This window comes from Biomphalaria glabrata, chromosome 11 (assembly GCF_947242115.1).
Source record: "Biomphalaria glabrata chromosome 11, xgBioGlab47.1, whole genome shotgun sequence".
In the NCBI taxonomy this organism is placed as follows: Eukaryota; Metazoa; Mollusca; class Gastropoda; family Planorbidae; genus Biomphalaria; species Biomphalaria glabrata.
In genome coordinates this window covers 8,121,776-8,136,925 of record NC_074721.1, presented here as the reverse complement: position 1 = coordinate 8,136,925, position 15,150 = coordinate 8,121,776, and the positions used below count along the sequence as shown (strand labels likewise).

The 15,150-nt window shown below is 34.9% G+C and overlaps 1 protein-coding gene across 1 annotated transcript in view; it reads left to right on the top strand.

Moving 5' to 3' along the window:
- Positions 1-15,150, top strand: part of LOC106064629 (mucin-17-like) — a 78,149-nt gene that overhangs the window by 6,086 nt on the left and 56,913 nt on the right. The window contains exons 16-19 of the mRNA XM_056004299.1: positions 247-300; positions 880-933; positions 1,039-1,095; positions 2,230-13,374. Coding sequence (XP_055860274.1) covers positions 247-300; positions 880-933; positions 1,039-1,095; positions 2,230-13,374 — 11,310 coding nt within the window. The remainder of the gene's footprint in view (positions 1-246; positions 301-879; positions 934-1,038; positions 1,096-2,229; positions 13,375-15,150) is intronic.

Below are 15,150 nucleotides of genomic sequence, written 5' to 3'. Positions count from 1 at the left end.
AAAATAAGAATATTCAACATTTCTGGATTTAACAACATTACAATCAACATCTGAAGCTAGCACAGATATTTTATCTGCACTAAAAATGCAATAGTTTATAGTTAAGGAATAGCTTTTATTATAGAATATTATAGATTTTTTAAAACAATTTTTAAATTACTTATAACTCACAAATTAGAAAAAAAAATTTCTACTTATAAAACAGAACACAATTTTTTGTCTTTTTTCTCTATAAAAACTCAAAAGATTCCACAACTCTGGGTTCAACAACATTGCAATCAACAACAGAAACTAGCACAGGTATTTTATTATTATATGTGTTTTTAACACAAGCTTTTATAGTAAAACATTAGCTTTTATTAAGGTTCCATTGTACTTTTTTAAAAACCTTATTGAAAAAATCAGCAGATAATACACCTCTAAGCTCAACAACATTTCAACCAACAACAGAAAATAGCACAGACAAGACTTTTTAAAAATCTATATTGTACTTACAATTATTTATAGTATAAGATAAATTTTTAGTATGATTTCATTGTATATTAATCAAAAACCTTATAGCGTAATTTATGTTCTTTTATATTTTAATAACATTCAAAGCAAATTATTATATTGCTTTTTTATTTAAAAAATCAGAATATTCAACAACTCTGGATTCAACAACATTACAATCAACATCCGAAGCTAGCACAGTTATTTTATCTGCACTAAAAATGCAATAGTTTATAGTTAAGGAATAGCTTTTATTATAGAATATTATAGATTTTTTAAAACAATTTTTAAATTCCTTATAACCCACAAATTAGAAAAAAAATATTTTTTCTACTTATAAAACAGAACACAATTTTTTGTCTTTTTTTCTCTATAAAAACTCAAAAGATTCCACAACTCTGGGTTCAACAACATTGAAGTCAACAACAGAAACTAGCACAGGTAATTTATTATTATATGTGTTTTTAACACAAGCTATTATACTAAAAGATTAGGTTTTATTAAGGTTTATTTATACTTCTTTTAAAATCTTATTTCAAAAAGTAGCAGATTCTACATCTTTTAGCTTAACAACAGTTCAATCAACAACAGAAACTGGCACAGGTAATACTTTATTATCTATATTGTACTTACAATTATTTATAGAATAAGATTATTTTTTTTAATGATTTCATTGTATTTATCAAAAACCTTATAGTTTAAATTATTTCTTTATGAAGTTTTAGACATTTAAAAAAAAATTCAGTTTTATGTATGGGATGTTCCTTCAGATTTGAAGATAATTTTGTCTTAGCTAGACAACGGCAGCGGGCAGGATATAAACCTAGGGCCATCGAGACCATCCAAAAGACAGTCTAGTGCATATACCATATATGACCAGGCAGCCATCCTGAAATGAATGGTATTGACTACTAGACCAAACCTCTTGTTGGAGACGGCAGTGGACAGGTTTCTAGTGTGAAACCATCTAGACAACAGAAGCGAATATACAATACGACAAGGAAGATGAATACATCACTTGTGACATTTTATACTAGTATTTGTTAATTAAAAAATAAAATCTTTTTATACGTATGTATGAAACTATGAACTACAAACTACAAATGATAAATAACCATATATCTATTTTCCTCCATTCAAAATGGACATGAAGAAAGGTGATTACCTGCAAGCACATGCTTAACAGGACAAGCATTGCTAGACTTTGATCAATTAAAAAAAAGAGGGCGAATACTTAAGCTCATCTGTCAGGGCACCCAAACAGTCTATTACTTAGTACATTACTTAAGTAAGTGAAAATGCAACGGCGCATGGTAATTAAATATGCCCAACCTGAGATCGCAGCTGTGTATCAAGGATTGGCCTCTTTAGTCACACAAAAAGTAGCAAGAGAAAAGATCGTCTCTCGAGACGTAAAATAATAAACTTAATACAACAAGTGAACAAGTAATTCCAATAGATTAACGTATAATAGTTAACAACCAGTGATTTCATAAAACACGTTTAAGAATATAATATAACATGACATAAATGAAATATTCAAAAATCTGCAATTGCAAATTTACATATACATGACATACTTATAAATCAATATACACTAGGCCTATAATAAATAAAGCTGAATAATATTTTGAAAAATATTTCATAAATTAACTATATCTAATAGATTATATCTACTTGTTAAATGTGAAATATCTTAAAATAAAACTTTTTACATTTTAATGTTTCATACAACAGAAGATGCAACTACCAAAGAAATAATAACACCAGAAGATACAACTACTGAAGAGAAAGTCACAGCAGAAGATACAACTACCGAAAAAATAATAACACCAGAAGATACAACTACTAAAGAGACTTTTTCACCAGAACATACAACTACTGAAAAGATAGTTACACCAGAAGATACAACTACTAAAGAGATAGTAACACCAAAAGACACAACTACTGAAGAGACTTTTTCACCAGAAGATACAACTACTAAAGAGACTTTTTCACCAGAAGATAAAACTACTGAAGTGACTTTTTCACAAGAAGATACAACTACTAAAGAGATAGTTACACAAGAAGACACAACTACTGGAGAGACTTTTTCACCAGAAGATACAACTACTGAAGAGATAGTTACACCAGAAGATACAACTACTCAAGAGATAGTTACACTAGAAGATACAACTACTGAAGAGATAGTTACACAAGAAGACACGACTACTGAAGAGATAGTTACACAAGAAGATACAACTACTGAAGAAAAAGTTACACCAGAAGACACAACTACTGAAGAGATAGTTACGCCAGAAGATACAACTACTGAAGAGATAGTTACACAAGAAAATAAAACTACTGAAGAGATAGTTACACCAGAAGACACAACTCCTGGAAAGACTTTTTCACCAGAAGATACAACTACTGAAGAGATAGTTACACCAGAAGATACAACTACTGAAAAGATAGTTACACCAGAAGATACAACTACTGCAGAGATAGTTACACCAGAAGATACAACTACTGAAGAAATAGTTACAACAGAAGATACAACTACTGAAGAGATAGTTACAAGAATTGACACAACTACTGAAGAGCCCTTTTCACCAGAAGATACAACTACTGAAGAGATAGTTACACCAGAAGATACAACTACTAAAGAGATAGTTACACTAGAAGACACGACTACTGAAGAGATAGTTACACCAGAAGATACAACTACTAAAGAGATAGTTACACCAGAAGACACAACTACTGGACAGACTTTTTTACCAGAAGACACAACTACTGGACAGACTTTTTTACCAGATACAACTACTGAAGAGATAGTTACACCAGAAGATACAACTACTGAAGAGATAGTTACACCAGAAGATACAACTACTGAAGAGATAGTTACACCAGAAGACATAACTACTGGAGAGACTTTTTCACCAGAAGATACAACTACTGAAGAAATAGTTACACCAGAAGATACAACTACTGAAGAGATAGTTACACCAGAAGATATAACTACTGAAGAGATAGTTACACCAGAAGATACAACTACTGAAGAGATAGTTACAAGAGAAGACACAACTACTGAAGAGCCTTTTTCACCAGAAGATACAACTACTGAAGAGAAAGTTACACCAGAAGATACAACTACTGAAGAGATAGTTACACCAGAAGATACAACTACTGAAGAGATAGTTACACCAGAAGATACAACTACTGAAGAGATAATTACAAGAGAAGACACAACTAATGAAGAAATAGTTACACCAGAAGACACAACTACTGAAGAGATAGTTACACCAGAAGATACAACTACTGAAGAGATAGTTACGCCAGAAGATACAACTACTGAAGAAATAGTTACACCAGAAGACACAACTACTGAAGAGATAGTTACACCAGAAGATACAACTGCTGAAGAGATAGTTACACCAGAAGATACAACTACTGAAGAGATAGTTACAAGAGAAGACACAACTACTGAAGAGCCTTTTTCATTAGAAGATACAACTACTGAAGAGATAGTTACACCAGAAGATACAACTACTGAAGAGATAGTTACACCAGAAGATACAACTACTGAAAAGATAGTTACAAGAGAAGACACAACTACTGAAGAGACTTTTTCACCAGAAGATACAACTACTGAAGAGAAAGTTACACCAGAAGATACAACTACTGAAGAGATAATTACAGGAGAAGACACAACTACTGAACAGCCTTTTTCACCAGAAGATACAACTACTGAAGAGATAGTTACACCAGAAGATACAACTGCTGAAGAGATAGTTACACCAGAAGATACAACTACTAAAGAGATAGTTACACCAGAAGACACGACTACTGAAGAGATAGTTACACCAGAAGACACAACTACTGGAGAGACTTTTTCACCAGAAGATACAACTACTGAAGAGATAGTTACACCAGAAGACACAACTACTGATGAGATATTTACAAGAGAAGACACAACTACTGAAGAGATAGTTACACCAGAAGATACAACTACTGAAGAGATAGTTACATCAGAAGATACAACTACTGAAGAGATAGTTACACAAGAAGATACAACTACTGAAGATATAGTTACATCAGAAGATACAACTACTGAAGAAATAGTTACTTCAGAAGACACAACTACTGAAGAGCCTTTTTCACCAGAAGATACAACTACTGAAGAGATAGTTACACCAGAAGATACAACTACTGATGAGATATTTACAAGAGAAGACACAACTACTGAAGAGATAGTTACACCAGAAGATACAACTACTGATGAGATATTTACAAGAGAAGACACAACTACTGAAGAGATAGTTACACCAGAAGATACAACTACTGATGAGATATTTACAAGAGAAGACACAACTACTGAAGAGATAGTTACACCAGAAGATACAACTACTGAAGAGATAGTTACATCAGAAGATACAACTACTGAAGAGATAGTTACACCAGAAGATACAACTACTGAAGAGATAGTTACAAGAGAAGACACAACTACTGAAGAGCCTTTTTCACCAGAAGATACAACTACTGAAGAGAAAGTTACACCAGAAGATACAACTACTGAAGAGATAATTACAAGAGAAGACACAACTACTGAAGAGCCTTTTTCACCAGAAGATACAACTACTGAAGAGATAGTTACACCAGAAGATACAACTACTGAAGAGATAGTTACACCAGAAGATACAACTACTGATGAGATATTTACAAGAGAAGACACAACTACTGAAGAGATAGTTACACCAGAAGATACAACTACTGAAGAGATAGTTACATCAGAAGATACAACTACTGAAGAGATAGTTACACAAGAAGATACAACTACTGAAGAGATAGTTACACAAGAAGATACAACTACTGAAGAAATAGTTACTTCAGAAGACACAACTACTGAAGAGCCTTTTTCACCAGAAGATACAACTACTGAAGAGATAGTTACACCAGAAGATACAACTACTGATGCGATATTTACAAGAGAAGACACAACTACTGAAGAGATAGTTACACCAGAAGATACAACTACTGATGAGATATTTACAAGAGAAGATACAACTACTGAAGAGATAGTTACACAAGAAGACACAACTACTGAAGAGATAGTTACACCAGAAGATACAACTACTGAAAAGATAGCTACACCAGAAGATAGAACTACTGAAGAGATAGTTACACCAGAAGACACGACTACTGAAGAGATAGTTACACCAGAAGGTACAACTACTGAAGAAATAGTTACACCAGAAGACACAACTATTGAAGAGATAGTTACATTAGAAGATACAACTACTGAAGAGATAGTTACACCAGAAGATAAAATTACTGAAGAGATAGTTACAAGAGAAGACACAACTACTGAAGAGCCTTTTTCACCAGAAGATACAACTACTGAAGAGAAAGTTACACCAGAAGATACAACTACTGAAGAGATAGTTACACCAGAAGATACAACTACTGAAGAGATAGTTACACCAGAAGATACAACTACTGAAGAGATAATTACAAGAGAAGACACAACTACTGAAGAGCCTTTTTCACCAGAAGATACAACTACTGAAGAGATAGTTACGCCAGAACATACAACTACTGAAGAAATAGTTACACCAGAAGACACAACTACTGAAGAGATAGTTACACCAGAAGATACAACTGCTGAAGAGATAGTTACACCACAGGATACAATTACTGAAGAGATAGTTACAAGAGAAGACACAACTACTGAAGAGCCTTTTTCACCACAAGATACAACTACTGAAGAGATAGTTACACCAGAAGATACAACTACTGAAGAGATAGTTACACCAGAAGATACAACTACTGAAGAGATAGTTACACCAGAAGATACAACTACTGAAGAGATAGTTACAAGAGAAGACAGAACTACTGAAGAGATAGTTACACCAGAAGATACAACCATTGAAGAAATAGTTACACCAGAATACACAACTACTGAAGAAATAGTTACACCAGAAAATACAACTACTGAAGAGACTTTTTCAGCGGAACATTTAACTACTGAAGAGATAGTTACACCAGAAGATACAACTACTGAAGAGATAGTTACAAGAGAAGACACAACCACTGAAGAGCTTCTTTCACCAGAAGATACAACTACTGAAGAGAAAGTTACACCAGAAGATACAACTACTGAAGAGATAGTTACACCAGAAGATACAACTACTGAAGAGATAGTTACACCAGAAGATACAACTACTGAAGAGATAATTACAAGAGAAGACACAACTACTGAAGAGCCTTTTTCACCAGAAGATACAACTACTGAAGAGATAGTTACGCCAGAAGATACAACTACTGAAGAAATAGTTACACCAGAAGACACAACTACTGAAGAGATAGTTACACCAGAAGATACAACTGCTGAAGAGATAGTTACACCAGATTATACAACTACTGAAGAGATAGTTACAAGAGAAGACACAACTACTGAAGAGCCTTTTTCACCAGAAGATACAACTACTGAAGAGATAGTTACACCAGAAGATACAACCACTGAAGAAATAGTTACACCAGAAGACACAACTACTGAAGAGATAGTTACACCAGAAAATACAACTACTGAAGAGACTTTTTCACCAGAACATATAACTACTGAAGAGATAGTTACACCAGAAGATACAACTACTAAAGAGATAGTTACACCAGAAGACACAACTACTGAAGAGATAGTTACACCAGAAGATACAACTACTGAAGAGATAGTTACACCAGAAGATACAACTACGAAAGGAATAATAACACCAGAAGATACAACGACAGAAGAAATAGTACTACCAGAAGATACAACTACTAAAGAGATAGTTACACCAGAAGATACAACTGCTGAAGAGATAGTTACACCAGAACATATAACTACTGAAGAGATAGTTACACCAGAAGATACAACTACTGAAGAGAAAGTTACACCAGAAGACACAACTACTGAAGAGATAGTTACACCAGAAGATACAACTGCTGAAGAGATAGTTACACCAGATTATACAACTACTGAAGAGATAGTTACAAGAGAAGACACAACTACTGAAGAGCCTTTTTCACCAGAAGATACAACTACTGAAGAGATAGTTACACCAGAAGATACAACTACTGAAGAGATAGTTACACCAGAAGATACAACTACTGAAGAGATAGTTTCACCAGAAGATACAACTACTGAAGAGATAGTTACAAGAGAAGACACAACTACTGAAGAGATAGTTACACCAGAAGATACAACCACTGAAGAAATAGTTACACCAGAATACACAACTACTGAAGAGATAGTTACACCAGAAAATACAACTACTGAAGAGACTTTTTCACCAGAACATATAACTACTGAAGAGATAGTTACACCAGAAGATACAACTACTAAAGAGATAGTTACACCAGAAGACACAACTACTGAAGAGATAGTTACACCAGAAGATACAACTACTGAAGAGATAGTTACACCTGAAGATACGACTACGAAAGGAATAATAACACCAGAAGATAAAACGACAGAAGAAATAGTACTACCAGAAGATACAACTACTAAAGAGATAGTTACACCAGAAGATACAACTGCTGAAGAGATAGTTACACCAGAAGATACAACGACAGAAGAAATAGTACTACCAGAAGATACAACTACTGAAGAGATAGTTACACCAGAAGATACAACTACTGAAGAGATAGTTACAAGAGAAGACACAACTACTGAAGAGATAGTTACACCAGAAGATACAACCATTGAAGAAATAGTTACACCAGAAGACACAACTACTGAAGAGATAGTTACACCAGAAAATACAACTACTGAAGAGACTTTTTCACCGGAACATTTAACTACTGAAGAGATAGTTACACCAGAAGATACAACTACTGAAGAGATAGTTACAAGAGAAGACACAACTACTGAAGAGCTTTTTTCACCAGAAGATACAACTACTGAAGAGAAAGTTACACTAGAAGATACAACTACTGAAGAGATAGTTACACCAGAAGATACAACTACTAAAGAGATAATTACAAGAGAAGACACAACTACTGAAGAGCCTTTTTCACCAGAAGATACAACTACTGAAGAAATAGTTACACCAGAAGACACAACTACTGAAGAGATAGTTACACCAGAAGATACAACTGCTGAAGAGATAGTTACACCAGAAGATACAACTACTGAAGAGATAGTTACAAGAGAAGACACAACTACTGAAGAGCCTTTTTCACCAGAAGATACAACTACTGAAGAGATAGTTACACCAGAAGATACAACTACTGAAGAGATAGTTACACCAGAAGATACAACTACTGAAGAGATAGTTTTACCAGAAGATACAACTACTGAAGAGTTAGTTACAAGAGAAGACACAACTACTGAAGAGATAGTTACACCAGAAGATACAACCACTGAAGAAATAGTTACACCAGAAGACACAACTACTGAAGAGATAGTTACACCAGAAAATACAACTACTGAAGAGACTTTTTCACCAGAACATATAACTACTGAAGAGATAGTTACACCAGAAGATACAACGACAGAAGAAATAGTACTACCAGAAGATACAACTACTGAAGAGATAGTTACACCAGAAGATACAACTACTGAAGAGATAGTTACACCAGAAGATACAACAACGGAAGAGATAGTTACACCAGAAGATACAACTACTGAAGAGTTAGTTACACCAGAAGATACAACTACTGAAGAGATAGTTACAAGAGAAGACACAACTACTGAAGAGATAGTTACACCAGAAGATACAACCATTGAAGAAATAGTTACACCAGAAGACACAACTACTGAAGAGATAGTTACACCAGAAAATACAACTACTGAAGAGACTTTTTCACCGGAACATTTAACTACTGAAGAGATAGTTACACCAGAAGATACAACTACTGAAGAGATAGTTACAAGAGAAGACACAACTACTGAAGAGCTTTTTTCACCAGAAGATACAACTACTGAAGAGAAAGTTACACCAGAAGATACAACTACTGAAGAGATAGTTACACCAGAAGATACAACTACTGAAGAGATAATTACAAGAGAAGACACAACTACTGAAGAGCCTTTTTCACCAGAAGATACAACTACTGAAGAAATAGTTACACCAGAAGACACAACTACTGAAGAGATAGTTACACCAGAAGATACAACTGCAGAAGAGATAGTTACACCAGAAGATACAACTACTGAAGAGATAGTTACAAGAGAAGACACAACTACTGAAGAGCCTTTTTCACCAGAAGATACAACTACTGAAGAGATAGTTACACCAGAAGATACAACTACTGAAGAGATAGTTACACCAGAAGATACAACTACTGAAGAGATAGTTTCACCAGAAGATACAACTACTGAAGAGATAGTTACAAGAGAAGACACAACTACTGAAGAGATAGTTACACCAGAAGATACAACCACTGAAGAATTAGTTACACCAGAAGACACAACTACTGAAGAGATAGTTACACCAGAAAATACAACTACTGAAGAGACTTTTTCACCAGAACATATAACTACTGAAGAGATAGTTACACCAGAAGATACAACTTTTAAAGAGATAGTTACACCAGAAGACACAACTACTGAAGAGATAGTTACACCAGAAGATACAACTACTGAAGAGATAGTTACACCAGAAGATACAACTACGAAAGGAATAATAACACCAGAAGATACAACGACAGAAGAAATAGTACTACCAGAAGATACAACTACTGAAGAGATAGTTACACCAGAAGATACAACTACGAAAGGAATAATAACACCAGAAGATACAACGACAGAAGAAATAGTACTACCAGAAGATACAACTACTGAAGAGATAGTTACACCAGAAGATACAACTACTGAAGAGATAGTTACACCAGAAGATACAACTACTGAAGAAACTTTTTTACCAGAAGATACAACTTCTGAAGAGAAAGTTACACAAGAAGATACAACTACCAGAGTGGTATCTACACCAGAAAAAACAACTACTGAAGAGATAGTTGCACCAGAAGATACAGCTACAGAAAAGATAAGTACACTAGTAGATTCAACTACCGAAATAGTTACATCAGAAGAAAAAACTACCCGAGAGCTAGTTACAAATGAAGTTACAACTAATAAAGAAATAGTTACATCACAACAGAAAACTACCGAAGAAATAGTTACATTACAAGATTCAACTATTGAAAATGTAGTTACACCTGAAGATACAACTGCACTAGACATAATTACACCAGAAGATGCAACCACGACAGAGCTTATTAATCCTGAAGTTACAACTACCGAACAGCTAGTAACATCAGAAGATATAACCACTGAGCAACTATTAACATCAGAAGATACAACCACCAAACAGCTAGTGACAGTAGAAGGTACAACAAATAAAGAAATTATTACACCAGAAGGTACAACTACACCAGAGCTTAATACATCAAAAGATACCACTGTGGTAGAGGATACAACAAAAGCTGATATAGTTTCATCAGATGATGCATCTACCACAGAGTCGGTGACAATGAATTTTAAAACAACATCTGAGCTAGCTTCTCCAGGGGCTACAACTATGACGGAGAACGTTACAAATGCTGATTTAACTACATTTGAATATTCAAATACAAAAACTACAAACGAAATAGTTACACCAGAATATCAAACTACATCAGAGATAATAACGTCACTAGAGGATACAACTACAGAAGATCGAACGACCCCAGAGGATAGACTTACGACGATGCTAGTTACACCAGAAGACAAAACTGAAGCTACTTTAATTTCATCAGAAGATACAACTAAAGAAGAGCAGTTTACTTCCGAACCCACCGTTTATTTATCAAGAACACCAGAATCTACAAGAAGTACAACTAGTTCGTCTGAAACTTCCCTAAGTAACACGGAATATATAAGCACGAATACAAATAATTATTTCATTACTTCGCCGACTTCAGAGGAATTTACATTTTTTTCATATACCGGCACAATCTCTACTGATAGTTTCCCTAGTACAACAGAATCCATAACTACCTCACCTAGCACAGCCGAATCCACAACTACTTTACCTAGTACAACAGAATCCATAACTACCTCACTTAGCACAGCCGAATCCATAACTACCTCACCTAGTACAGTTGAATCCACAACTACTTTACCTAGTACAACAGATTCTAAAACTATTTTACCTAATACTACAGAATCCACAACTTCTTTATCTAGTACAACAGAATCCACGACTACTTTACCTAGTAAAACGGAATCCATAACTACTTTGCCAAGTACTACAGAATTTACAACTACTTTAACTAGTACAACAGAATCCACAACTTCTTTATCTAAAACAACGGAATCAACTACTACTTTTCCTAGTACAACAGTGTCCACAACTACTTTAGTTAGTACAGTTGAATCCACAACTACTTCACCTAGTACAACAGAATCCACAACTACTTTGCCTAGTACTAGAGAATTTATAACTACTTTACCTAGTACAACTGAATCCTTTACTACTTCACCTAGTACTACAGAATCCACAACTACTTTATCTAAAACAACGGAATCAACTACTACTTTTCCTAGTACAACAGTATTCATAACTACTTTACTTAGTACAGTTGAATCCACAACTACTTCACCTAGTACAACAGTATCCACAACTACTTCACCTAGTACAACAGAATCCATGACTACTTTACCTAGTACAACAGAATCCATGACTACTTTACCTAGTACAACAATATCCACAACTACTGTACCTAGTACAACAGTATCAACAACTACTTCACGTAGTACAACAGAATCCATGACTACTTTACCTAGTACAACAATATCCACAACTACTTTACCTAGTACAATAGTATCAACAACTACTTCACCTAGTACAACAGAATCCATGACTACTTTACCTAGTACAACAGTATCAACAACTACTTCACCAAGTACAACAGTATCCACAACTACTTTACCTAGTACAACAATATCCACAACTACTTTACCTAGTACAACAATATCCACAACTACTTCACCTAGTACAACAGAATCCATGACTACTTTACCTAGTACAACAGTATCCACAACTACTTTACCTAGTACAACAATATCCACAACTACTGTACCTAGTACAGCAGAATCCATGACTACTTTACCTAGTACAACACCATCCACAACTACTTTACCTAGTACAACAGTATCCACAGCTACTTCACCTAGTACAACAGTATCCACAACTTCTTTACCTAGTACAACAGAATCCACAACTACTTTACCTAGTACAACAATATCCACAACTACTTCACCTAGTACAACAGAATCCATGACTACTTTACCTAGTACAACAGTATCCACAACTACTTTACCTAGTACAACAATATCCACAACTACTGTACCTAGTACAGCAGAATCCATGACTACTTTACCTAGTACAACACCATCCACAACTACTTTACCTAGTACAACAGAATCCACAACTACTTCACCTAGAACAACATTATCCACAACTACTTTACCTAGTACAACACCATCCACAACTACTTTACCTAGTACAACAGAATCCACGACTACTTTATCTAGTACTACAGAATCCACGACCACTTTACCTAGTACAACGGAATCAACGACTACTTCACTAAGTACCACGCCATCGATATTAAGTACAACCAATTCTACTACTCTATCAAGTACAGTAATTTCTACTACACTATCAACTACTCCTTCCTCTTCTGACACTACCATAGCAACAACAAAACTTATCACAACAACGACAACATTGTCAACATCTACTCCCTCAACAACAACATCATCCACCACACAAAAATCTAGCACGACATCAACCACATCAGCTACGACAAGCACGTCGAGGTCAACGTCCACGACTACTCAAACAACTTCAACAGAGGCGCCACCTACATCTGCAAACGGTAAGTACTCGTGCTTTTGGGCGGCCCAACAACACTAAAAGTAGATCTATATAGATTCCAGATTAGATATCTTTCAAATAAATGTTTACCACAGATTTTGAAATGAATGAATTTTTAGGATTTAATGTTTTAAAAGCAATTCTTTGAATTTATAATAATTATGTAGACCATCTAGTATCCAATATTTATTTTGAAAAATCTGATAACAAATATATCTTAAATTAAATTTTAACATTTTGTTAGATTTCGGAGAATGTTACAAACTAATCAGTGCTAGGCATTGTTGATATTACCATGCAATCCTACCTTGGGCGTCCGCAGGATTTTTTTTGCAAGGGGTGCAAGTTGCGACCTATGGCTTTAGTCGTAGCTTTAACTTATTACTTTCTAGTTGGGCAGATTATTAAAGAAAAGAAATGGTGCACCCTCACCCTTGCTTTTTTTCCTCCTATGTGATATTAAGAGCACTCTTATTGCTTGTTTCATGAGATTGAAAATAAAAACACCGAAAAATACTATTAACTATAAAGGTTGTTAACTTTATCCCTGCGTCCCGTGCCTCCCTGCGTTAAAAAAAAACAGACTGCAAACATTGTCTGTAGCCATTGAAACTGTCTATAACTTGACTAAAGAATTGATTCTCGTCGCGATGAACAAGCTGGCGATGAATGCTTATCGTTCACAACGCTGAAAGTCTTCTTCACGTTCCAGCTCTTGCATCGTTGTAGGAACCCTAACAGAAAATCCGGCTTTGGAGCCCCATAGGCAGGGTGATCACTGCTCTCCTGTAAGCTCTTCATTAACCTGACCCAAATTTGCAGAGGTTCTCCATCCCTTTGATCTGGTCAAAATAGAAGAGAGGCGATTGTTGATGTGTGGACAGCCCAGGACACGCAAATTTACCACCCAGGCTTTCCCCCAGCAATGGAGTGGTCACTCCATCTCAAATTGCAAAGAGAAAAGTTCTTCTCTCGAGAAGTAAATGCCATAGACATGGTCGGCCATCAACTCCTGATCAGCTTATTCTAGTTTCTTACAATAATAGCTTCTCCTAGCAACTGTTCTTATCTTAAGTTGAAGAATTGCTGGTTAAGTCTAAAGTTGCTACTTTCCAGAAGTTAATTGATTTGAAGGTGCAAAAGGTTGTCTCTAACATTTGGCTACTCGGAATTCAAGGAAGGGGTTTAACGTACATTTTTTTTTGCATCAACTCCTGATAAGCTTACGCTAGTTTTGTTTGGTGTAATGTGTTAATTATATCATGAACGAATAATAACAAGACTCTGGATATATAGGAAAGGCCCATCAGCGAAATGGCATATAAAGCGAACACCTCCCCGTAATTTTTATCCATTCTTATTTATTTCAAAAGTAACTGCAGAACTAAGAAATTAGTATTACAAACAGTCCATTTTTATACATTTCCCACATAGTCACTTTCGTTTTCCCTCATAAAATAAAGCATAGCTGAAGGTAAAAGTTGACATGTATGGAAATTTCATTCTCAAAACGTTTCCGGATAAACGAGAATAGGTCCGAACTTAAGGCGATTTTAAAACACCAATGGACATCGGCCGAAATAAAATTGCATATTATGCTTATAAATTGATGAGGAAATAGTTAGCTAGAATAGCTAAGGCTATTCATTCCGTTGAAAAATAAATATTATGGGGTGTTCGCTCAAAATGACCCTTTAAACTGAAAACCTATTCAGCGAAACCCCTATTATATAAGCTTAAAAAGCCATTAATAATAATTTAGTTACTGATTTAGTCT